Source organism: Camelus bactrianus, chromosome 10 (assembly GCF_048773025.1).
Source record: "Camelus bactrianus isolate YW-2024 breed Bactrian camel chromosome 10, ASM4877302v1, whole genome shotgun sequence".
In the NCBI taxonomy this organism is placed as follows: domain Eukaryota; kingdom Metazoa; phylum Chordata; class Mammalia; order Artiodactyla; family Camelidae; genus Camelus; species Camelus bactrianus.
Genome location: NC_133548.1, coordinates 5,121,010 through 5,144,353, shown reverse-complemented (window position 1 = coordinate 5,144,353; position 23,344 = coordinate 5,121,010). Strand labels below are relative to the sequence as shown.

The following is a 23,344-nucleotide window of genomic DNA, read 5'->3' as shown; positions in this document are numbered from 1 at the left end:
AGATACATGCTCTTGGTACAATGTAAATAAAAACATCGGTATTTTAAGGGGTGAGTGGAAGACCCCAGCCATCTCATTCTTCGCGATGAGCATCCTTGGGTCCTGCCTGGCCTCCTTATTAGAAATAGTAATAGAGCCATGACCCCCAGATCCCTCACACCGTCCTTCCTTTCCTCAGCCATCTTCCACGGAGGCCTGGAGGTTTGTTCATAGATGGTTCCCTCCTGTTAGCCAGCTCCTGAGATAGGAGCCCAGCTGGCCTCCCAGATCGACAACCTCCCCATCCCACCCTGGGAGACTTAGGTGTCCCTATAGGTCACACAGGCAGGATCTGCCCCTTCCATCTGGTATTCGATCCCCATCTGCTGGACTCCAAAGTCCTTGCTTTTTCCATAAACCCTAAGACAGGCCAATCTTTTCAGCCCAGGGCAGGAATGTGGGTGGCTTGGAAGAGGGAATGCAGCCACAAAGCTTCCCTCTCCATTGTGTCCCCAAGGCAACTGCCAGTCTAAAGCCCACACCAGATCCCCTACTCTGGGCCCTCCCTTTGCTCTTCATCACCACATCCACGGTTGTTGCCCACCCGCCCCCTCCACCTCTTACCTTCCTCCATCCTCTCCCTGCATGTGGCACAGTGACACTGACCAGCCTATCCCTGAAACACACCACCTTCCTTCCCACCCCAGGGCCTTGGCACATCCTTTTCCCTCCATCTAGAAACTCTTCCCCCAGATCTTGAAAAGTCTCCATCCCTCACTTCCTCCAGGCCTCTGCTCAAATGTCCCCTCTTCTGAGGGCCCTGCCTGACCACCCGCCTCACCAATCACTCTCCGGCCCTTACTCATCCCCCCTGTATTGTTCTTAATCACTACTTGATATTATATTGTATAATTATTTGTATATTTGCTTTTTGTCTGCCTTGCTCCACTAGGATGTCAGCAAATTGAGGGCCGCACTTTGCCTTTTTCCCCCCTGTATCCCCAGTTCCTAGAGTAAGACCAAGCCCACAGGATGTGTTCGATGAGTGTACATTGAATGAATGAATGAACAGCAGCCCTGAATGTGGAATTGAAAAATGTTCATATTCACAATTCTCATAGTCAATGTCTGGTCCCTACAAAGGAGAGAGAAGTGTGTCTCCCACCTATAGAAGAATGAATATTCCAGAAGCAAGGGAGCCCAGGCGCCTGGAGTGTGTTAGGGGTGAGGTAGAGGAGCTGGGGAATTTGGGGGTAAGTCCTCCCTTCATCCTCTCTGGCCTTGGGTGTGCATGTTTCATCCAACACAAAACTCTCCTTTGTGGGCCAGCTGGAGAACTCCTTTTTATCTCACAAAACCCTTCATGGCCCTACTCTTTCTCCTAAATAACAAGTATCCATTATGAGCAGCGTTCCCTGCTGGGGCCTTGGAGGTAGGGCTGGACCACTCTCCAAAGGTGGGGTCTGGAGTATGGACCAGAGCTGAAGGCGGGTGTCTGGCACTGAGGTTTTAGTCCCTGATCTGCCTGCCCCATGAAAGGGCTTTGAGACCCCCACCTGGGAGAAGGAAGAGGGGCACTCTGCAAAGGGGTCGTAAGTCCAGACCCTGCCCTCAGGAAGTGTGTACTCTAATGGAAAGTGGAGAACAGGCTGTGTGGTGGTGGGGACCATGCCTGGTGGACAGAGTGCTGCCACATGGGCTCTGGTGGGTCAGTGCTGGTCCCAGGCCTGAGTGAGGCCTGGGGGTGTCCACTGGCACAATTGAATTAATGGCTAACAATTATGAAGCACTTACTCTGTGCCAGGCAAGAATCCAAGCACTTCATAGGAATTAATACTCCTAGAAAATGGAATTATTATTATGGTCCCCATTTTACAGATCAGGAAACTGAGTCCCATAGAAGCCAAGAGCCTGGCTGAACGTCACACAGCTGGTGAGTGGTGGAGAGCCAGGATTCAAACCACCTCTGAGCTACACTAGGAGCTGTGCCCTAACCCCACCCATGTGTCTCCAAAATGGAAGGCTGGCTGGAAAGGTACCTAACAAGTGCTCAATAAATATCTGCTGAATTAGTGAATTCAACAAATTTGTGCCTGTCCAGAAATCTCTATTCCACCAGCCTCAGTGCCGACAATTCTAGGAAATGCTATAACTCGGCTAGTATTCTCACCACCATCACCACCACCACCCAGTGCGCTTCCATCCCTGGGTTTGGTTAATGATCACAACAGCCAAACTTGCAAGGGGAACATTATCACCTCATTTTACAGAGAAGAAAACTGAGAGGCCTCGGAACCAGAGGACAGATCTGACTGCGCCATTTCAGGCTGCCTGTACAGGCTGCTGCCTTTAAAAAATGCAAGTACCCCTGGGAAGGGTAGCATGTAAAATGTTATTGTCACTTACAGTTACTGGTAAGGGCATTTCTCAGCTTCTAAAGGTCACAGTCCTGAGCTAAAGGGAAGGGTTTTGGGGGGGGGCATTGAAGAGGAAGAGGTTCATGATTTTGAAGCCCTGGGGGTTGAAAGAAAGCTGGGTGGGGAGAGTGCCAGAAGAGAGTGGTGGGTGTGAAAAGGAAGTGGGGTAGGGCTTGAAAATAGACCTTCAGTACTTCCTACTTTTTCTAGCAGTGTCTGCAGCTTGAGAGGGAAGAGGTTGGCTATGTTCCAGAGACACTGCGTGACCTCCAAGGGGCCTGGGCTATCTCTGGAGCCACTGGTCCCCAGAGTTCTCTGCTTCGACATCCGCCCATCTCTGCATCTGGGCTGAGTGTATAGAAGGGGCTTGGTGGTGACAGAATCAGGGCACTCTGGACCTCCAGCCTCCACCACAGTGAGGGGACAGGTGAACACTAGTTGAATCCTTAAATGTAGCAGACCTGGAAGTCCCCTGAGCTGCCCAAGGCACAGAGGTGGCCCCATACTCCCTCAGGCCACCAGGGTGTCTGCAGCCCAGAGCTGGTCACGGGCACAGCTAATCTCCCCTGAAGCACACAGGATCCCAAGTGCCTCCTCCCATCAATCCCGAGCCCCAGCAGGGACATCCCTGGCTGTCAGTGAAGGAAGAGCCTCTGTTCACTGAGCCCCTATTGTGAGCCAGTTGCTGGCAGGCACCTCACACACTTTCTCATTTAATCCTCACAATGGCAGATGAAACAGGAGCTCAGAGGGCGAATCTGTTTGTCCAGAGTCACCCAGAGCCTGACTGGAATCCAGGCTTGCTAGCTCTCACCTCTACTCCCATCACCTTGCTGAGTGAGGGAAGTCCTGTCCCAGCATCACTGCCTCTTGAAGGCAGGGGGCTGGTGGAGAGGGCTTGGCCATGTCAGGCCAGCCTGTGGACTCCTAAGACCCCGGACTCCTGATAGCTCCTGAGTGCCTCCCTTCTCTACAGGGACTCCCTCCTTCGGCTCCTGGTGCCCAGGTTAGAGGATGGAACAGGAAGGAGGGGAGGCAGGGAAGGATAAGGGGAGGTCAGATCAAGCTGGGGGAGTCAGCCTGCTTGTCTTTCTACTCCAGGACCAAAGCTAAGGGGGAAACTGTCAGTGGGGTTTGGGGGACATTGGAGGGCAGAGCCCAGCAAGGCACCATCGGCTGTGATAGCTCAGGGGGCGCTCGGGCCCCTGTGTGTGGGCCAAGCATGGAGGAGCTTGCTGGGACCTGGGCGGGGCTGCGAGGGTGGCAACAAACTGTCCGGGACTTTTGGCTGCTTCATGATCACTTCCCCCGAGTCCACCTGCCAGGCCCAAGGGCCTTGGTGGGGTGCTCCACGAGGACCTCCTTCACAGCAGCCCTCCTCTCTGACTGGCTGGTTCCTCTGTCTCCCTTGGTTCTTCTGCTGCCCTGACGGGCCTGGGCTTTCCTGGACCCTCACGTAGGGCCTGTACCCGGGGCCTCCTCTTGGGGGACGCTGCTGGGGCTTTCTCCCGCTGAGGCGGCAGGTGTGGCTGGGTTCACAGGGACCTCTGGGGTGGAATCCGTGGATGGGGCAGAGGAGGCTTCATCGCAGGGGCTGGGGACTGGGCTGGCAGTGGGCCCAGGGGTCTGGGCCTCGGGGCTTGCCTGTGGCTGGGCCACAGGATCCAGCTGGGGCTGGGCCTCATGGTTCTCCTGTGGCTGGGCCCCGGGGTTCAGCTGAGGCTGGACCACAGACTCTGACTGTGGCTGAGTCATAGGGTTTGCCTGTGGCTGAGCCATGGAATCCAACCGTGGCTGGGCCACGGGGTTCTCCTGTGGCGGGGGCGTGGGGTTCACCTGTGGCTGAGCCTCAGCCGTGAGCCCTGGCAGAGTCTGATCACCAGAGTCCACGTGGGTCTGTGGCTCAGCTGGCGTGAAGCTGCCTGGCCGCTCCTCACAGACAGCTGCCGCGAAGGAGGAGAGCAGCTCGCGCAGCAGGGCCCGAAGGTCGGCGCTGGCCAGGAGGCAGAGGAAGGGGCTCAGGCAGCTGTTGAGCAGGATCAGGTAGTCAGAGTAGACCAGAGCCTCCCAGAGCAGGTAGCCGGGGTAGATGTCCCACAGGAAGGCCAGGTACAGCAGCTGTGCCAGCTGGTAGGGCAGCCGCAGGACCACATAGGCTGACAAAATGGTCTTGGCCACACGGGCAAAGCCTCGGCAGGCCATGGACCTAGGCTGGTGGCGGTGGCAGGTCCTGCAGGCAGCGGCCTGGGTAAGCACGTGGCAGACGAGCAACAGGAGAAAAGGCAGGAAGCCCCCCAGGATCTCCAGCATCCGCAGCGGCAGCTCCTCGCTGTCCCAGAAATCCAGGCAGATGACCAGGTCGTACCACCAGACGGCGGCCTCAGGGAAGACAAGCCAGGGCACGCTGAAGAGGGTGGCCAGCACCCAGACCCCAGCACAGATCCAGAGGGGCAGGCGGGCTGGGCGATGACCAGGGTACCAGCGTGGGCACAGCGCCAGGAGGCAGCAGTCCAGGCTAAGGGCTGCCAGTAGGAAGAGGCCGGAGGAGTAGGACACACCCCACAGGAAGTAGTAGAGGCGGCAGGCAGCCGTCCCCAGAGGCCAGTGCCCTCCATGCTGGATCTCCAGGATCTGGAAGGCTGCTGCCGCCAGGAACAAAAAGTCAGACAAGGCTAAGCTGAGCAGGAGCAGGGCGAGCCGCGTGCCTGCTCCCTGCTGGGCCTGAGAGCCAGCCAGCCATGCCATAAGCCCATTGGCTGGCAGCCCCAGGAGCAGCAGGGCCACCAGGAAGACCGTGTCCCAGCCACCCTGGGGGTAGTAGTCCTCATCTTCAAGGTCTGTACGGGGCCCGTGACCCACGGCACCCAGGTTAGCTTCCATTGCAGTGTCCATCTGAGGTCCCCAGTGTACCACCGGACATGGAGTGGGCACCTGGTGAATCAATGAAAGCATGAATGACTGATGAGAGAGAGGATGCTGTGCCTCTCCATGCAAGTCACTATTTCTCTCTGGTCCATCATCATCACCTTTGGTGTGATTATGTTTTGCCAGAGTCTTTAAATAGATTGCTTCACCTAGTCCTCATAAAATCCACTCTACAAGTAAGGAGAGGAAGGTTCAGAGGATCAGTGACTTACCCAAGGTCAGAGGTAGGGATGTGGGCACTAGAACTCAGACTAACCATTCTGCTACAGGGCATCCCATTGTGTCCAAATAGACTAAACCAGAGGTTTTAAATATATTTCAATAAAATATTATAGTGGGATTCTTTTATGAACTAAAAGGGTGTGCTCAGATTAAAGGAGGGAGAGCACCCTTAGGGCTCCAGGGAACAGAGTTTAAAAGCCCCTTGGTCAGAGCATCGCAGGTTCCTTTTTGCCTGGCATCCTGGACTCAAGAGTGTAAGAGTCAAAGTGGGGAGGGCTCAGGGTCCCGTGGGCCGGTAAAATCCAAGGGTGGGTAAGGGAGTCTAGGGCAGAGGATGGCTCTCATTTGTTCCATGGGGCTACTAAACAGAAAAGGGGGCAAGAGTCTCAGCAGTGTGACCAGGATAAGGGTGACTGGGTCCTGAGAGGCCTGCTGCCCCCACCCTACCTTCCCTAGCTGGGGGTGGGAGTTTCCCTCTGAAGGTAGGGAAACCAGATGCCCCAGAAAGGCTCCATATTGCCTGTAGCCCATGGCTCCGGCCACTTGACCTTTAGCCTAATGGTCTCCCCACCCCTAGTGCTCTTACTCAGGCAGTCCCCAACTCTGCCGGCTCCAACCCCTACTGGATCAGAGCCCTGGGCTCCCTGGGCCCCGACTGGTGAGGTCTGGCTTACCTGTGAAGTGCAGGCTGCTGGCTGGAAGGAGCAGGGCGTGCCTGCCTGCCTGCCTGGAGGTCTAGCTGTCCACACGGCCCCACGCCGGGGCCTGCTGCATGGCGCCTAGCGGCACGAAGGCGGCCGGCATGAAACCCAAGCTGAGAGGACATCAATCATTCATGGGGCTGTTTGCCGGGAAACCCTAACCCCAGCCCAGTAGGGCCAAGTGACCAGCCAGGCACCCACCAAACCTCAACAGGGCCAGGTGGCTGAAACTTCCTCACCTTGGGCCCCTCCAGATCGGGCAGGGTCTGGGTCCCCCTCGTCTGACGTCACTCCTGTGACACTCCCATGATCCTCAATCATCTGTGATTCAAGGCCTCTGTGATCTGGCCTCTCTTCCTCAATTACACACAGCCTCTGCTCCAGCCAGGATGCCACCCATGGGGGTCCACAGTGGGCAACCCTTCCTCTCCTTTCCCACCTCCCAGCCTTTGCCCCCACTCTTCCTCCCGCCTAAGAGGCCTCCCCATGTCCTCACTTAGCTACGTCCTGCCCACGGCACACAACAGGGCTGAGTCTTCGACTCTCCAGCAATATTGTCCCCATTTTATAAATGAGGCAACTGAGGCTTAGTGACAAATTGCCAGGTCTCCCAGCTTATAAGTGGTAGAACTGTAGTCCGAAGCGCACAGTGGCCACCGTGTCCTGGCACCCCATGTTGCTGAGAACTGTTCTCTTGACCCAGCTGGCTCTGCCCTGGCCACCCCAAGGCAGAGGGCCTGGATTAGGGCTTGGGCTGCCTACCTCACTTACCCTAATCCCCCTCAGGGCCCGATCCGTGGCCATCAGCTCTCAGGTGGGGGTGTGTAAGCAGCTTTATGGGTCCTGGGATTCAGGGTGCTCTCTAGTGCTGTGTCTCTGAGCCCCGTCACCCCTTTCCACATGGCCACAGAGCAAAGGAGGGGACAGCATGGCTCAGCCCCAGCCCCCAGCCCCCAGGCTTCCAGTAGCGGTGCTGAGGGGCCCCCCTTGACCAGGAGGAGGAGCAAGAAGGAGAAGGGGCTCCGAGGGTCCAGAAAGAGCACTGACAGCTCCGGGGAGCAGGCCCCCACACAGGGCCCCGAGGCCCTGGGAAGCAGTAAGAACCCAGCTAAGACTGGAGAAGGGCAGGAAGATCCAGCCTCTGCAGCCCCCAGGCCGGCCTCTCGTCGCCAGTCCCACCGGCATCGTCTTGCCCCCCAGCATGATGCTGCTCAGAGGACATATGGGCCCCTGTTGAACCGCATCTTCGGGAAGGTCAGGTGGGGCCTGGGCAGGGCAGGGTTGGGTCCTGCGGGTGGGGATGGGGACTCCTGGCCTCAGGCTCAGTCCACCCTGCCCCTAGGATGCAGGCCTGGGTTGTGGGGGCAGGGTTTCTGCATTTTGGGGAAGGGTAGGTCTTGGGCAGCTTGGGCAGTGGGTGGAGCCAGATCTCAAACCCAGGGTTCTGTGGGAGCTTGGGGCCCCAGGAGCAGGAAGGGAGTCACCACTTCTCCTGAGACCCATGGGACTTCAGTTGCCTTCTCCCGCCCTTGTGGGACTGGCTCTGCCCAGGCCAGCATGGGCTGGGGCTGGAGGAGGAAGGATGGCCAAAGCCCTGGCTGGCCCTGGCGACATGCTGGACTCTGCCCCTGCAGGACCGTGAGCTGGGCCCTGAGGAGCTGGATGGTGAGTGGCCCTTGCCGGCAGTGGTGGGTGGGAAGTATCCCAGAGCCTGGCTGCCTGCCTCTGACCTCCCTCCCCTGCAGAGCTTCAGGCTGCCTTTGAGGAGTTTGACACAGACCATGATGGTTACATCGGCTACCGGGAGCTGGGCGAGTGCATGCGGACGCTGGGCTACATGCCCACCGAGATGGAGCTCATTGAGGTCTCCCAGCACGTCAAGATGCGAAGTCAGTGCTTGACCCCCCTCGGCCTGGGGTGGAATGGGGCGGGGAGGGTGGGAGCCACCTGGCTTTGCAGCCCTGGTCAGCTCCACCCCAGAGGGATGGTGGGAGGTGGCTCTGGGAGCACAGCAGGGGTGATGATGGAGTGAGGGGGGTGGCAATTTTCAGGATAGTTTGACATTGGCCAGGAGACGGGGGTTGGGGGGCAAGGAAAGCACGGGGTGCCAAGAGAGACCCTTGGGGCTCAGACCGAGGACCCCATCTCTAACTGAGACCAAGTGGTCTGTGCTGGTAACAGCCACCTGGGCTGTCTATCTGTCTCTCTGGCCCTCCCAAGGCTCCTGAAAAGAGTGAGGACTAGTGTGACAGAGTCCTTACCATTCCTTGCAATTAAATGTCCAATGGGCTGCACTTGTGTGATTAGCATGAGCTGATTTGTCAAATATCATATTCCCTTCATCCCAGGACACCTGCATTTGTTTTTTTCTTTACAGTTTCTAAAATAGGATGTGACTTACAACTAACGTGAATATTTAGTGTCATACTTCTTTATTTTCCTCAAAGCTATTAATTGATCATTGGTACTTTTTATAATTGATGGCATCTTAGAATCCAGGGACTAGGTGGATATGCTCCTAAGGGATATTTACTGCTGCCAATGAGGTTCCAGCACTTTATAGCCATGAACTCCAACCCCAACAGCACCCTGTCCTTGGATGAGGAGGGAGGTTCAGTAAGTCACCCAGGGCCACAATATTAGTGGCAGAGCCAGGACTCGAACCTGGGGCTGTCTGGTTGCACAGCCTGGTCTCTTTCTCACATACTTGGCTGCTTTGCTGAGAGTACTTCCTGAGCATTTCACCTCCAGCAGAGCCCTGGGCTGCAACCTCCTACCCTCCTGGGGCCATTACATGGGTGTCCTTCCTGGATGCAGAGCTGGGGAGCGGCTGGCCCTCATGACATCCCTCCTTGAGCCCCAGCCCTCACCACTGTGACATTTTGCCTGGGTCTGCAGTGGGTGGCCGTGTGGACTTCGAGGAATTTGTGGAGATGATGGGCCCGAAGCTGAGAGAGGAGACGGCGCACATGTTGGGGGTGCGGGAGCTGCGCATCGCCTTCCGTGAGGTGTGGAGCATCCTCCAGGGTGCGTGGGTGGCTGGGCAGCACCCTTACTCGCCTCCCACTGAGGCCAGGAGAAACTGGGAGCCTCAGCCTCTGGAAGCCCAGAGCCCTGAAGCTGATGGGACTAGGGCCAGGGAAGGGTCGGAGAGGGTTTGGCTCACTCCCAGCTTGGGGATCCACCCAAGGAGACTTCCTGGGGCAGAGGGGCTCACTTCCTCTGCCTGGGAGGAAGAGGAAGGCGTAGATGGACAAAGATAGGGACATCCAGGCACAGGATGTGGCAAGGTGGAGGTCGGTGCAGGTCGAGACAGCTTTGGGTAGGAGGGAGTGAAGACTGCCGGAATTCCAGTTTGACAGGGACAGGGATGGGCGAATCACGGTGGCAGAGCTGCGACAGGCAGCACCGGCTCTGCTTGGGGAGCCGCTGGTGGATCCTGAGCTGGACGAAATGCTTCGAGAAGTGGACCTCAATGGGGATGGCACTGTAGACTTTGATGGTGAGTCTCCTTCCCAGACAATCCCCCCCAACCCCCCGCATCCCTGCAGCTCCTAGGCTGAGCCCAATGCGTCCTGGGATCCCTGGCTTGGACCAGCCTAAGCACTGCCCCTTTTCTCCCGCAGAATTTGTGATGATGCTTACCACCCACTGAGGCTCCAGGAAGGAGAATGTTGCTCCTCTGGCCCCAGACACCAGCAGGGTCCATGCGGCACACCCTCCTCATGAGGCCCCAGGATGAAAGAGACCCAGCAGCCCCAGACTTCTGTTCCTGACAACATATGGCAAGAGAGTTGGCTTGTGATGTCACCTGCCCAGCCTCGTCCTCCCCTCCCCTCCCCTCCATCTGATCTGCCTGGAGGAACCCTGCCCTCAACTACCCATCATTCCCCAATGTGAGCAAGACTTGGATCTCTCCAGCCCCCGGGGAGGTAGGGAGCTCCCTGGCACTGGCAGCTTTCCAAGATGGGGCAGTGTTGGGGGGGGTATTCTGGTAATATGGTGAATTGAGAGGGTGGTTGGACATCTCCCACTACTTATGTGTGGATATCTTTATTTAAAAAAGAAGAAAGCTGAACTTGAAAGAAAGAGATGACCCCAGGTACCAAAGACAGAGAGAATCCAAAGCTGGGTGGCGGGAGGGAGCAGATGCCACAGGGCCTTCAGAGGAGGGGAGGTTTGGGAGCCTAGGCTCTGACACTCAGGAGGGACAAAAGACCTGCAAGAGGCTGGGGAGCAAGACATGACCCCAGTACATGCCAGGACCTCAAAGAGGCACCCTGTTCTTGAAAAGGGGATCAAAATATACCTCTACCCACCAGCCTGAGAAAGTGGCAAGGAACAGATGTTCAGGACCTTGAGTGGAAAAAGTTACCCTAGAGAACCTGAAACTAAGGCCTGCATGTCAAGCAGGAGTGCAGTCCTCATAGTGTGAAAAAGCTGAAGAAATAGGAAAAAACTGCTGAGAAGGGCACTCTTTCAACCCAGGGCACATGGGATTTAAAAAATACCCAAATCCTGTCACTTCTGAAGATGAACTCAGGACGAAAAATTACAAAGCACATAGGGAAACAAGTCACTATGAGGGGACTAGGCAGATGCAGTAAACAGGAGAATCAGCAAAGTGTAAATAATAAAACAATCAAAAGAGACTATTAAGTCAATGCAAAAAAAAAAAAAAAAAAAAGAGAGAAAGAGATAAAAGAAGGAGGAGAGACCAATATGCAGAAACAGTGTAATATGAAAATAGAAAGATTAAAAAACAATAGAACTTCTAAAACTAGAGGATATAGTTATTGGAATGAAAAATCAAGGGATAAATTAAACAGCAGATTGGACACAATTTTAGAAAAGATTGTGAACTGGAAGCTATAGCTAAGAAATCACCCATAAGGTAGCACTGAGGGATATATTAAAGAGTAGTTAAAAGTCATTAGGAATCTCAGAAGAAGAAAATAGAGAGCGGGCATGAGGCAACAAAGAGATGATGATTGAAAATTTTCCATAAAGACTTCCACAAAGACAAGAGCCCAGATTAAAGGAGTACATTGGAGCCAGAGAAGGAGAAATAAAAATAAATGTATTTCTAGATGCATCCCAGTGAAACTGCAGAATATAAAAGGAAAAAATCTTGTAAAGAACTCAAGAGAAAAGTCAGATTACTTCCCGAGGATTAGCAATTAGACTCTCCAAAGACTTTTTTCATTGACAACAGCAGATGCCAGAGGACAATGGGATAAATTGTTCAACGTGCAGAGGATAAATGACTGCCAGCCAAGAAGCCTATACCTAGCTCAATCACTAGTCAAGAATGAAGATGAAATATAAACAAACAAAGGCTACTATATTCGATATCTTGTAGCAGCTTATGTGAAAAAGAATATGAAGGTTGAGTATATGTATATTCATGTATGACTGAAGCACTGTGCTGTACGCCAGAAATTGACACAACATTGTAAACTGACTATACTTGAATTTAAAAAAAAAGAGTAAAAAACAAAAACAAACAAGTCTCAAGGGCTTCCCACCCACAAACTCTTGTTGAAGGGCTGGCTTCAATAAGAAGGAAATTCAAGGCAGAGTGTGTACTAGGCAGCAGGAAGGAAATCAGTAAACATATCCGTGTATCTAAAGAAGCATTAACTATAAAAAAAAATTGGGGGGATTTTAAAAACAAGGAGGGGCTAAAAAATAGACAAAAATAAAATAAAAGATGGAAGGGGATACTTTAGACATACTGAAGTCTTTTTCTTGTTTTTCCTGGAGGAGGATAGATTCATTGATTAACTTTAGACTTTGTTAACTGTGTAAGGGGAACCATTAATATAAAAGAAATTGAGATGGAATGTTCCCTTCAATAGTCAAATCAACAAGAATTCTTGATTAAGCCAGTAGAAGGCTGAGAAGGAGGAAAAAAGGCAAAGAAAAACAAAATCTATAGAAAACATTCAAATAGAAGGTAGAAATAATGCTTAAAAAACCAAAAATTACAATAAATATAAGCAGATTAAGTCATTTGGTTAAGGAGGGAGGGTACAGCTCAGTGGTAGAGCGCACATGCACGAGGTCCTGGGTTCAATCCCCAGTACCTCCATTAAAATTTTTTAAAATAAATAAACCTAATTACCTGCCCCCCCAACCACACCCAAAATATAAACAAATAAAAGGGAAAAATTGTTCGGTTAACAGAGTCTCAGTCCCAGAAGAAAAGACTAATATTAGCTTGGGCTTTCTGTAAGTGACAGAGGCCCCAAATAACAATGCCTACACTGGATGGAGGTGTATTTTCCCCAGAGTCTCAGATGAAATCCAGCTGTAGTGTCTTTAGGGGCCCAGGCTCCTCCTGCCGGCTGCTCTGTCATTCCACCAGTGTGCCCACGTTTATCTGCTTTCCAGCTGGCAGGAGAGAGACAGGAAGAAAGAGGAAAGGGGGAAAAGAGCATGACCCACTTATACCCCAGTAGGCAGGGCTCCCCACCTGGTACGCCTAGAAGCTAAAGATGCTGGGAAGTGCAGTCTTTGAGTGGCCTTGTGCCCAGCCAGAAACCAGAGGTTCTTCTACTACAAGGGCAGAGAGCAGATCCCAAAAGGCAGATACTAGGCTCTTCCTCACAGCCGAGCGCAGGATATGAGACACATTTGAAGCATAGTGACAACTGAAAGGCTGAAAGTGATGGCTTGGGCAAAGATTTACTAGGAGAGAATTAACCAAAAGAAAGCTTGTGTAACTCTAGGCATGTCAGACAAAATGAGCTCTGGGGCAAAAAGCACTAGGGATAAACTGAGTCACAATTCACCGAGGAAACCTAATGTTCCTAATCCGCGTGCAACTCTTAATGTGTTTTCCAACTAAAAGGAATTCATAGAGTTTCAGTATTCATTATTGCCTGAGGATAGTGTTGCTGTCAGTCAACTTGGATTAGATCAATTAACCAGCAAAAATCAAGTACATTGGTCACATTAAAACTTTAAACCTTGCGATTCAGTGTTCTGTCAACATGTTCACATAGACCGAGGATTGGTAAACTTTTTCTGTAAAAAGCCAGATAGTAAAGATTTTAGGCTTTGGGGACCATGTGGTTTCTGTAGTTTGTATGGCTGAGCGCCAGAGTCAACATATAGGTGTGGCTGTGTTGGAAATTTAATTAATAATAATTAATTAAACTTGGTTTATAGACACTGAAATTTGAATTTTATTAACTTTTTTGTGTCGTGCAATCTTATTATCCTTTGACTTTTACCCAACCATTACTAAACTGTGAAAACCATTCTTAGCTTGGGCCTATGGGGTATAGCTTGCTGACCCCTGAAATTGTCTTTTTTTTAATTAAAAAAAATTTTTTTTTCTGAAAGTCTTATAACATGGAAAAGCACCACTTCTGGAATCACTTTCTGTTTAGTTAAGATTGTGAAGTTATGAGTGTAGCAGCAACTCTATATTAATTTGCTAATTTGCCCACTTTAAGTGAATGGTTTTCATACCTTGTTCTTTTTTCCCATGTTTGTTCTGATTATATCTATTGAAACGAAATTTTAAATCTGATTACTCTGTTAATACAAACTGTGGGCTTTTATTATGTATCTTTATTTCACTTTTCTAATTTTTATCTTACAAAAGTATTGGTCCATGATGCATTAGAAATGAAAACTGGTCCTTTCGCCACAGCTGACTTGAGAACCACTGATTTGGGAGTTCCTGCATCCAACTGGTGCCTCCTAAAGTGCCTTGATTGGTGGCTGAGGGTGGGGAGTCTGTGTGGGCCAGGAGAGCAGGAGCAAGAGCAGGGGTCTGGGTGTTCATCCTTTCAACAAAGTCACAGAAATCTAAAGGCACTGTCCTGGCCGCTGCAGATACAGTGGAGGCCAAGCCAGGCAAATACCTTCTTAACGGCGCTCACATTTTACTGGGAAGACAGACTGTAAACATGTAAGTATGTGAACAGGGTCTCCAGAGCCCACACTCATTCAGCCAGCCCCTCAGTTGGTCAGCTGGGGACCAGACCAGCTTAGTGACGCCCACCTTGCTCTGAGTCACGAAAGCCCTGCCCTTGGCTGAGCCAGTCTCTCTGGGCCTCAGTTTCCTCTGAGGATTGCCAGAAATGACCTGTGTTAAGTGCTTAGCACAGGACCTGGTGCCTCCTAAGAGTTCAATAAATGGTCGCTATTATGATCTCAGATTTCAGGGTTCTCAAAGATTCTGTTTCCTGGTTATTGAGATTCTGAGATGCTTGGACCTTCCAAAATTCTGAGATGGTATGTTTCTAATGTTCTGTGGTTCTAAGAGTCTTTGCTCACTGAGGATTTCTGTCATACGGGCTCTGCTTCCTATGTCCTTTGCCCTCTACTTCTCCCAACCCCAGGGCCTGGGAACTAGGGCAGTGGGTGGAGGAAGCCAGGCTGCTGCCTGGTTGTGGCCCACATTCGGAGCTGGCTGTGGCAGCCCAGGGCCCCAGAGCCAGGCTGGAACCAGGATACCAGCCAGCCTCCAGGCCCCAGGCCTGTGTCATCTGAGTGCCTGTGGCCAGGGCCACTAGGGCAGGCACCAATACTGCCCCTCCAAGTGGAGATGGAGCAGGACTGACTCTGCTAAGGGCTGGAGGAGCAGGGAGACTGGGAGAGCCTCCTCCAGGCTTGCAGGGCAGAAGAGTCCCAGGCCCAGCTCTGCCCCAACACACTGTGTGACTTTGGCCAAGTCTTGGAGCATCCTGTGGACTGTCCTGTGTACCATGGGGAGATAGACAGTCTTGGAGACCTTCAGCTCCAGGGTCAGGCTGGTGGGCTGGCCAGGGCTAGTGGGAAGCAAAAAGCAACCACTGGCTGGAATTAAGCACCCCTTTTATTAGCACAAAATATCACCAACCCAGCAACCCCAGGGCCCGAGAATAAGTTAAGGCACAGAGCAGGGAGGGGGCGACTTTTGCAGGCCCGAGGCCCGCATGCCCCAAACTTCTTGAGCAAACTCCCCAGGGGACTGGGGGCTCGAGGGTCCCGGAGGGACTTTTCCCTTGAGGGCCCCAGGGGCGCCCTCTAGGGGCGCGAGGAGGCCGCACCGGGCCTCTCAGAGCCTACGCTGGATCCCGCCGACCGCCGGCAGCTCACTTCTCGAAGTAGGGCAGGTAGAAGAACTGGAAGCCCCGGTGTCCCTTCACCGCACAGTAGATGAAGATCACGTGGTAGACTGCAGGGCGGGGTCTGTCAGCGCCGGGGCCCCGCCCCGCCCCGCCCCGCCCCGCCCGCGCCCGGCGCCCACTCGCACCTCCCGGGACCAACAACAGGAAGCCAGGCACGAAGAAGATGGCGCTGGAGACACCTGCGGGATGGGAGGAGGGCCGGGTCAGGGCAGGGAGGCTCCCGGGCGGGACTGCGGGGTCACTGCCTGGGCAAGTTTCACTCTCCGAGGTAAAAGGGGCCGTTTCCTGCCGGGGGGGGGGGGGTTGCTGAGTGCTGGGGAGGTGTAAGGGCTTGCCAAAGACTCCTGAGCACAGGAGGGGAGTGAGCGCTGCCTGCGGGGGTTGGAGGGGGCACTCACCTGGCGAGGGGGCCACCTCCAGTCCCACGGCGATCAGGATCAGCACTGCACATAGACGAAGCCGCGAAGGTGAGGGAAGGAGCAGGGGGGCAGTGGCAGGTGGCAGGGTGGGGACCTTCACCCGCAACCCCCAACATAGCTTAGGCCTGAGGAATGGTGTCCCCCACCTGAGCTGAAGGTCCCCTGGGCAGAGAACCACCCAGGCTCACCAAGCTCTGTGCTTCCAGAGCAGGGCACCTGGCAGGCCCTGGGAAAAGTCTGTGAAAGGAGAGATTTTTGTCTGCTTCTTGGTGTGGCCTTTTCATCAATCAACAAACATTTAATGGAGCAACTGCTGAGTGCCTGGTACTGGGAATCCCATGGGGGGAAGGCAGATGAGGTCCCTGCGTCCATGGCCCTTCCCTAGTGGAGCAACTGACAAGAACCTCCCTGGTGATCAGGCAGCACAGGAGCCTGGGAGATCGTGGAGGGCTTCTTGGAGGCACTAGTATCTAAGCTGAGCAGAGACAGCAGCAGCAGTAGCAGTTACCATTTAGTGACCACTTACCAGGTACTGCCAGGCACTGAGCTGAGTGTGTTATATGAGATGCCTTATTTAATTGTCACCTTGACTAAATCAAACAGGTATTATCATCCCCATTTCACAGAAGAGGGAACTGAGGCATAGAGAGGCAGTAACTTGCCCAGGGCTGCATTTGGAAGGTGGAGGTGATCTGACTCCAGAGGCTTTGCTATGGGCATCTCACAGGCAGAGAGGGAGAGGAGGAGTATTCTGGATAAAGGGAATAGCCTGGCAAAGGCCCAGCGTCTGGAGGGAACTTGGGGCTTTCTAGGAACTTCCAGCTTTTGGCGAGACTGGAGAGGCAAGAGTCCAGGCTTGAGGAGTTTGGCAGGGCTTGTAAGCCCTAGGGAGGGATGCAGAATTTGGCTGAGGACAGTGGGCACTGGGGAAGTTGGGGAGGTCATGGCTGGATCAATTTTTCAGACCCAGAGAGAGTCCTGGGTCCCCAGTTAGAGGATGGGATGGGGGGAAGAGGGGAGCTGGGCTCTGCAGCAAGGGGGTGTGGTACAGCACAGAGCACCTCAAAAAGGGTGGGATGGGGCTGAAACTCACTCCCTGTACCCTGGCTTAGGGCTTTGGGCTCTGTCCACGCGGAGGAGGCATCTATTTCTAATTCTTACAAAGGCTCTTTATGGGTCTGTGGTGGCCCACAGGCCTGGCAATGTCACTGATGTGGGTTTAACTCCCAGCTCATCTACTTCTCAGCTGTGACCCTTCACCTGCCTGAGTCTGTGTCCTTATTTTTGAACTGGGAGGGAGGGTAGTGATGCTTGCCCTGTCGGGTGTTGAGATAAGGCATGTGGCCGGTGTGACCCGTGGCCAGCACGCAGTAGGTGTTGGGGAAGCAGTGGTTCCCTCTCCTGCCCACAGACATCCAGAGCTGAGGTGAGGATGCTGCCCAGCTTTCTGGCCAAGGAACTTTGACCTTCCTGGAGGAGGAAGGGCAGCTGCCACAGTTGGCCCTCCTCATGAGCTCCTCTTGATCCCAACCCTAGATCCCTTCTGGGGACCCTGACTCCTCAGCCCTATATAAAGAGGAGCGTGGGAGTCAGAAAACATCTGGCTGTGGTTCTGCCTGCTCTGGGCCTCAGTTTCCCCATCTGAGTGTTGGGGGTGGGAGATAGGTCCTGGTCAGCTCTCAGACTCCACAGAAGGGGGAGTGACAGGTGCCCTGTGGATCTGGCTGGCAGGGCGCTCTGCAGCCCCGGCTGTGGGGCCAGGCATATCTCTGAGCACCCGCCCCTACATAAGTTCTGGGCTGTGGCCCAACCTCTCACTTGCTGCGTGACTTCTATAAGGATGGAAAATAAGCCTGCCCGGCCCCTGGCTCGAAGTAGAATAAATGGTAGCTGTTACTCTCTGTTCTCTGATAAACAGGCTAAAAAACAAACAAAACCCCAAAAACAAAAACCAAAAAGGAAAGGAAACGTTTGGAGCACTGAACCAGGTTCCATTTTCAACTATGTCTGACTTCTTGGCTGTGCAACCTGGAGGCTGGACCTGCTCCTCTCAAGGCCTCAGTTTCCTCACCTGTAAAATGGGGTGGGGTCATGGCAGCCAGCTGCCTCCTCAGGATGCTAGGAGGCTGAGTGTGCCAGGGGGCACACAGAGCCTGAAGAAGAGAAGGGTGGATCCCCCCATGGGGGTAGGCAGGATATGCAGGGGGCCCTCAGGGGCACTCACCCAGCCCCAGCAGTAGGAGCAGGAAGGAGGCTAGCACTACCCGGCGGTTCTTCTGGATCAAAGGGTGTTGAGTCCAGCTGGATGGCAGGAGAGCAGGGTGGGTGTGAAAGAGGTGGTAGTGGGCTCAGCCCCTCCTGTCACTTTTCCCAACCCGGAGAGCTGAGGGGGACTCGCCAGGGCTGCCTGTGCTGGGGCCGAGGCCACAGGTGGTATGAGCAGGACAGGGTCTCACCTGCAGCAGGCATTGTAGGAGCGCTGAGTGCTGCTGCTGATGGTGCTAAAGGACCACTGGGAGCTGCGGATGGATGTTTGGCCAGAATCCCTGCAGGACAAGTGGGCCCAGTGAGGGGGGAAGAGGAGGTGAGGAAGGGGACCCTTCGGGAATGAGGATGTGGTGGGGGATGGTGCAGGGACTCGGGCTGGGTGTTCCTGCAGGATAGGGGACACTGAGAAAGGACAGGGATGAAGATGAATTCAAGGGCTGGGAGTTTCTGCAGGATAAAGAGCCTGGTGGGGGTGAGTGGGTGAGGCTGGCACTAGGGTAGGGTGCAGGACAGAGGACCCCATGTAGAGGTCCCTTGTAGACAGGATGGGAGAGAACTGAGTGAGGTGAGGTGGAGGAGTGAGCAGGGCCCTGGAGACAGGAGCAGAGGCATGGGGCTAGGAGTATGGCTTGGGTCCCCACCTGGCCCTGACCTGGTGCTGACTCCCCCATCCGGCTCTGGAGATGCCTGGGCTCCATCTTCATCGTTTTCCAGGTTCTATTCCAGAACACAGGGCTTAGGGGTTACTGAGTTCAGGTCCTTCCTCCCCTCTCATGGAGAGGAGGAAGGTGAGCCCACACAGCTGGCTGCCTGGCTGCCTGACAGCTGCTCACCTGGCCCTCCGCCCTCCCCGCAGAACAGGTTTGATGATTCACAGAAACTGAAACCCAGGTAGGAGGTGGGTGCTGGGGGCTTTGGCAGGGAGGAGCCGGCAGGGGCTGGTTGAGGGCTCCCAGCGGGGGTCCCAGAGCCAGGAGATCTCCCAAGATTGGGAGTCAGGGTGCAGTTGTCAGGATGGTATTTCAGGGGCCCAGGATAGAGTCTCTGGATTTGGGGTGCCAGGGAAGGACAGGCCAGTGATTTCCAGGTTTGAGGCAAAGGAATCTGGACTAATTTTCCAAGAAAAGGATCCTAGAGTTGGTGGATGTCCTCTGGGAAAAGGGGGACTTCCAGTTTAGTGGGAGTTGAATCATAGGCAAGGACTCATCATGTGAGCGGGGTCCTCCAGCTTAAAGGGGAAGGATGGGGTGGGGACTTCCAGCACAAAAGACGGGGTACTGGTTCCTGTTAGATCATCTGGCCTGGGACTCAGAGGGCTGCTTCTGAGTGTGGACTAAGTCTGGTTCAGGTACAGAAGAGCTCCCCTACCCTCTGGGGTAAGAGGAGGGAGGGTCAGTACCCAGAATCGGTGGACTCCAGGTTGGGATCTCCAGCTAAGGGTGGGGGCCGAGCTCCCAGGTCTGGACTCTGGGCTCTCCAGTGGTGACTGGGGACCAAAATCAGAGCTGAGAGGGTCTTGGAAGGGACACAGATCAGTGGCCACGTCCGGGGGGCGGTCTCCCGCTCCGGCTGAGGCCTCTAGTCAGATTCTTCCAAGTTGGGGTTCTCTAGGGTCCGCCCCAGCCAGGCGGGGTGAGGTGGGCCGGGCCGTTCACCTGGTAGCGCAGCCGGGACTGCTTGTCCTCGTCGGCCACCTCGAACCGGGCCCGGCGCTCGAAATGCAGCGGCCCAAAGCGGGCGACTCCGCTGGACTCAGGCCCAGGGCCCGCGTCCTCCAGGGACAGCTCGAAGGCATCATCGATGCTGAATTGGGGCCGGGAGGCGCTCATGGCCCCGGCCCGCTCAGGCGCCCTGCGCTGTCGCCATCTGAGCCAGCCAGCCCCGCGTCGCCGCGGCCCCGCCCATGCGCGCAGGCCCCGCCCCGTCGTCTAGGTTGCTCGACGGTCCGGCGCCCAGGCCAAGGCCCCGCCCCTACGTGACGGCCCCGCCCCCGCCCGCCCTCAGCAGGGCAGAGCTGCCGAGCGCCGAGCAGACTAGTGGACTGGGCGCTTCTCCTCCGGACCGAGCTGGGCTCGCAGCGCCGCCCAGCGGCCGCCCCGGCGAGAGACAGCGGGGGCTGCTCTCGGAAGCTACGCCTGCGTCTGTGCAAGGGGCATGGAGGGGCTGCCAGGCGCAGGCTCCCCGGCCGGAGATGGAGCGTTCTGCATCCCAGCCCGCTCTTCGAGTGCCTTGGTGACTCCTGGCAACTGTTCCCCACCCTCCCTCACCACAGCCCTGCACGGGAGGGGTACTCCTACCACCTTGCTGGTGTGGAAACAGGCTCAGAGAGCTTATGTGGTTTGTACTCTCCCCAAATTCAGTCTCCACGCAGCAGCCTAAGTGGTCTTTTAAAGCATATCTGACCCTTTTCCCTGCGTGTTAGTCTTAAATTAAAAAAAATTTTTTTTGAAGTATGCTGCCAAGTCACTACTCTGCATAAAACCACCTATTGGTTTCCCATTGTGGTTAGACTATCTGAAGTCTTAATTAAGGTCCACAAATTTCTGAATGCCCTGGTCCCTGCCTCTCTCTCCCCTGCCTCCCTCTCCCAATCTCATCAAGTCCCTCTCTGTCCGTCTTTCAGCTCACTCAGCCACAGGCCAAGCTCGTTCCCATCTCAGGGTCTTTGTACGTGCTGTTTTCTATGCCTGGAAAGCACTGGATCTTGCTCTTTCATCAGCGGGGTCACCTCTCAGAGAAGCCATTCCTGACTAAGCAATCTGAAGTCAGTTTCACATCACACAGCACCTACTTAAAGTTATTTCCCACTGTCTTATTCACCATTGTGTCCACAGTGCCCAGCACAGTGTTTGACACTAAATAGATCCCCAGCAAATATTTGTGAAAGATGTGAACAAGTGCTTTGCCCAAATCCCTGCAAGTGGTAGAACTGGGATTTGAACCCAGGTTCAGCTACCTCTAGGGGTACTCATCCTCCTCCATCTCTCCACCCCACTTCATTTTATGACCTCATGTACAGAGTTGAGTCAATCCTGCTTCTCAGTTTGTGACACATCTTCACTATGAACAAGGCCTCCTGAATTATGTTAATTCATCTTCCTCCTTTCCCCATTTTTCCTCCTCCCCCCTCTCTTTCACTGGGACCCACTTCAGTGGGCTCAGCATCCTTGAATCTTGCCTGGCCTTCTACTGCACATGGCACTGGCTCGTTTGTGGATGTTTGCAATTTACAAATATGGCGTCGTGTATAATACTCATTCTGTTGTTTGCATTTTTACACTCAACACTGTTTTCCACATTCATCTCATTTTTTGCTTCTACTAGCTGCATGTGGTTGTGCATGTTGAGCATCCAGCTCTTTTATTATGCACCCCTCAGTGATGCACACTTAGCTTGGCCTCAGTGCCCCATCGCACGTGTTGCTGCTGTGAACATCTTCACACCATCCGTTTATGGTACGTGCCATGGATGGTCTCCTGAGTGGTTGTACAAATTTGTACACCCACCACGCAGGTTCTGGTTTTCTCTTAAGTATTCGGTATTCCAGCTTTTTAATGGCTTGCCAATCTGATGACTCTAAAGGGGTGGCTCGTTTTCATCTGAGTTCTCTGTTGATGGGAGAATGTGAACAGCTCTTCATGCTCTGGTGGTCCTTTTTCTGTGGATTGTTCAAAGCCTTTGTCCATTTTTTTTTCTATTGGGTTTCTAGCCCTTCTCCCTTCTGATTTGTATGTCTATACATATCTAAGTATTAATCCTTTGCAGGGTTTGATGTTGCATATAATTCCTCCTTGTCAGTCTTTGTCTCACTCTGTCTAAGGTACCCTTAGTTAAAGAAAAGCTCTCATTTTTATATAGTCAAATCCATTAGGTTTGTGCTCTTTGAATCTTGTTTGAAGTCTTTCCTCACTCTGAGGTTACAAAGATATTCTCCAACATCTATTCTACTGGCCTGATAGTTTTACTATCTAGAAAAGGCTTGCAACAAAATAGTTCACTGACTCTGGAGCCAAGCTGCCTGTACTGGAATTCCCGACTTCTCCTCACTACCTTTGGGATCTTGGAAAACCAGGACTAGGGTGAGGGGAATGAAGAAGTCCCCTTGGGTGAAAAATTTAAGGGGACACCATAAAACTCAGTAAGCAAGATCAATATCTTAATGCATTATTTTAAAAAATTATTTGATATAAGGCAAAAATCCATGATGAACAAAATACCAATTTTTAAAAATAAAAAAAGGATTCAACCTTGCATGACACCTCACTCCAGTCCTGGCCTTGCTTGAGCAAGTTACACAATCTTCCTGTGCCTCAGTTTCCTCATTTGTCAGATGGAGGTAATAATAGTGTTTCCCTCACAGCATTAATTTAGGATTAAATGAGTTAATACATAGTAAGGAGCATAACACAGTGCCTGGCATATATTAAGTACTTGATCAATGTTAGGTATTATTACAATTCAAAAGATCCTTAACCCTATGGTTTGTACCTTTGAAAGTGGTGCAAGAAAAGACCTAGATTTCAAGGTAGAGTGAACCAGTTTCCTCAGCACTATCTACCAAATAATCAGTTTTTTCTTCCTCTGAACAGTGGTGGCACTTTTATCACATACCAAGTATATTGTTGTTAACATAAATATCTTTGTTAAGCTCTCTTTTGGTTCCTTTGGTCCGCTTGACTAATTGTCAGCCAGTATCATGTGCTTTTTATTACTGAGGTTTGCAGTGTGGTTTAAGATGGCAGGGCAAGTCCCCTGCTTTGGTCATCTTTTTCAAACTTGATCTAGTCTTTCATGGACCTTTATTCCTTTACAGAACTTTGACAAAAATCTTCAACAATCCTCCCAACTTTCACGGGGATTTCATTTACTTTCTAGATTAATTTCAGGAGAAATCACAGCTTTAAATGTTAAACTGTTCTAGTCATTAACGAGGTATGTTACTTCAGTTATATCTTCTTCTATATCCTTAAAAGTTTTTTTTTCTCCAAAAAGTTCTGGGCTGTGTTTTTATTTCCTAAATACTTTTAGTTTTTATTGTTGTTGTGAATGGTACCTTATTTTCTACTGCATTATTGGGTGGGTTATGGACAGTGTTAAGAGTGTTATTAATTTTTGGTAGCTTATTTTATATCTCTGTAACATTGCTGAACTCTCTAATTTGTTAAAATAGTCTATAGATTCTGTTGGATTTTCTATGTAGATATAATCACTCTCATTTCTTTTTCTTGTTTTTTTGCTTTGACCAGTGCTTCTAATACTTTGCTAAACAGCATTACCAATGG

General features: G+C 52.7%; 3 protein-coding genes across 6 annotated transcripts; 1 reads left to right on the top strand and 2 right to left on the bottom strand.

Moving 5' to 3' along the window:
* Nucleotides 1-3,848: 3,848 nt before the first annotated feature.
* On the bottom strand, nucleotides 3,849-5,288 carry GPR152 (G protein-coupled receptor 152). Its single transcript, XM_010956729.2, has one exon. It carries the CDS (start codon nucleotides 5,286-5,288, stop codon nucleotides 3,849-3,851), a length of 1,440 nt encoding a protein of 479 aa, XP_010955031.2.
* Nucleotides 5,289-7,144: 1,856 nt separating this feature from the next.
* On the top strand, nucleotides 7,145-13,446 carry LOC105070337 (calcium-binding protein 4). Its single transcript, XM_010956728.3, has 6 exons — nucleotides 7,145-7,498; nucleotides 7,879-7,909; nucleotides 7,990-8,133; nucleotides 9,143-9,252; nucleotides 9,599-9,746; nucleotides 9,871-13,446. The coding sequence occupies exons 1-6, from the start codon at nucleotides 7,145-7,147 to the stop codon at nucleotides 9,897-9,899; spliced, it is 816 nt and encodes a 271-aa protein (XP_010955030.2). The 3' UTR covers nucleotides 9,900-13,446.
* A 1,616-nt stretch (nucleotides 13,447-15,062) lies between these two features.
* On the bottom strand, nucleotides 15,063-20,759 carry TMEM134 (transmembrane protein 134). 4 transcript variants are annotated; one of them, XM_074371637.1, is made up of 7 exons: nucleotides 19,718-20,397; nucleotides 18,715-18,779; nucleotides 18,251-18,340; nucleotides 18,019-18,095; nucleotides 15,774-15,818; nucleotides 15,501-15,554; nucleotides 15,063-15,422 (listed from the first exon to the last, which is right to left on the bottom strand). In XM_074371637.1, the coding sequence occupies exons 1-7, from the start codon at nucleotides 19,889-19,891 to the stop codon at nucleotides 15,340-15,342; spliced, it is 588 nt and encodes a 195-aa protein (XP_074227738.1). In that variant the 5' UTR covers nucleotides 19,892-20,397; the 3' UTR covers nucleotides 15,063-15,339. The 4 variants fall into 4 exon arrangements, with proteins under 4 accessions (XP_074227738.1, XP_074227740.1, XP_074227741.1 ...); XM_074371639.1 differs by lacking the exon at nucleotides 18,019-18,095 and having other exon boundaries at nucleotides 18,704-18,779; nucleotides 19,718-20,759; XM_074371640.1 differs by lacking the exon at nucleotides 18,715-18,779 and having other exon boundaries at nucleotides 19,718-20,440.
* Nucleotides 20,760-23,344: the final 2,585 nt, after the last annotated feature.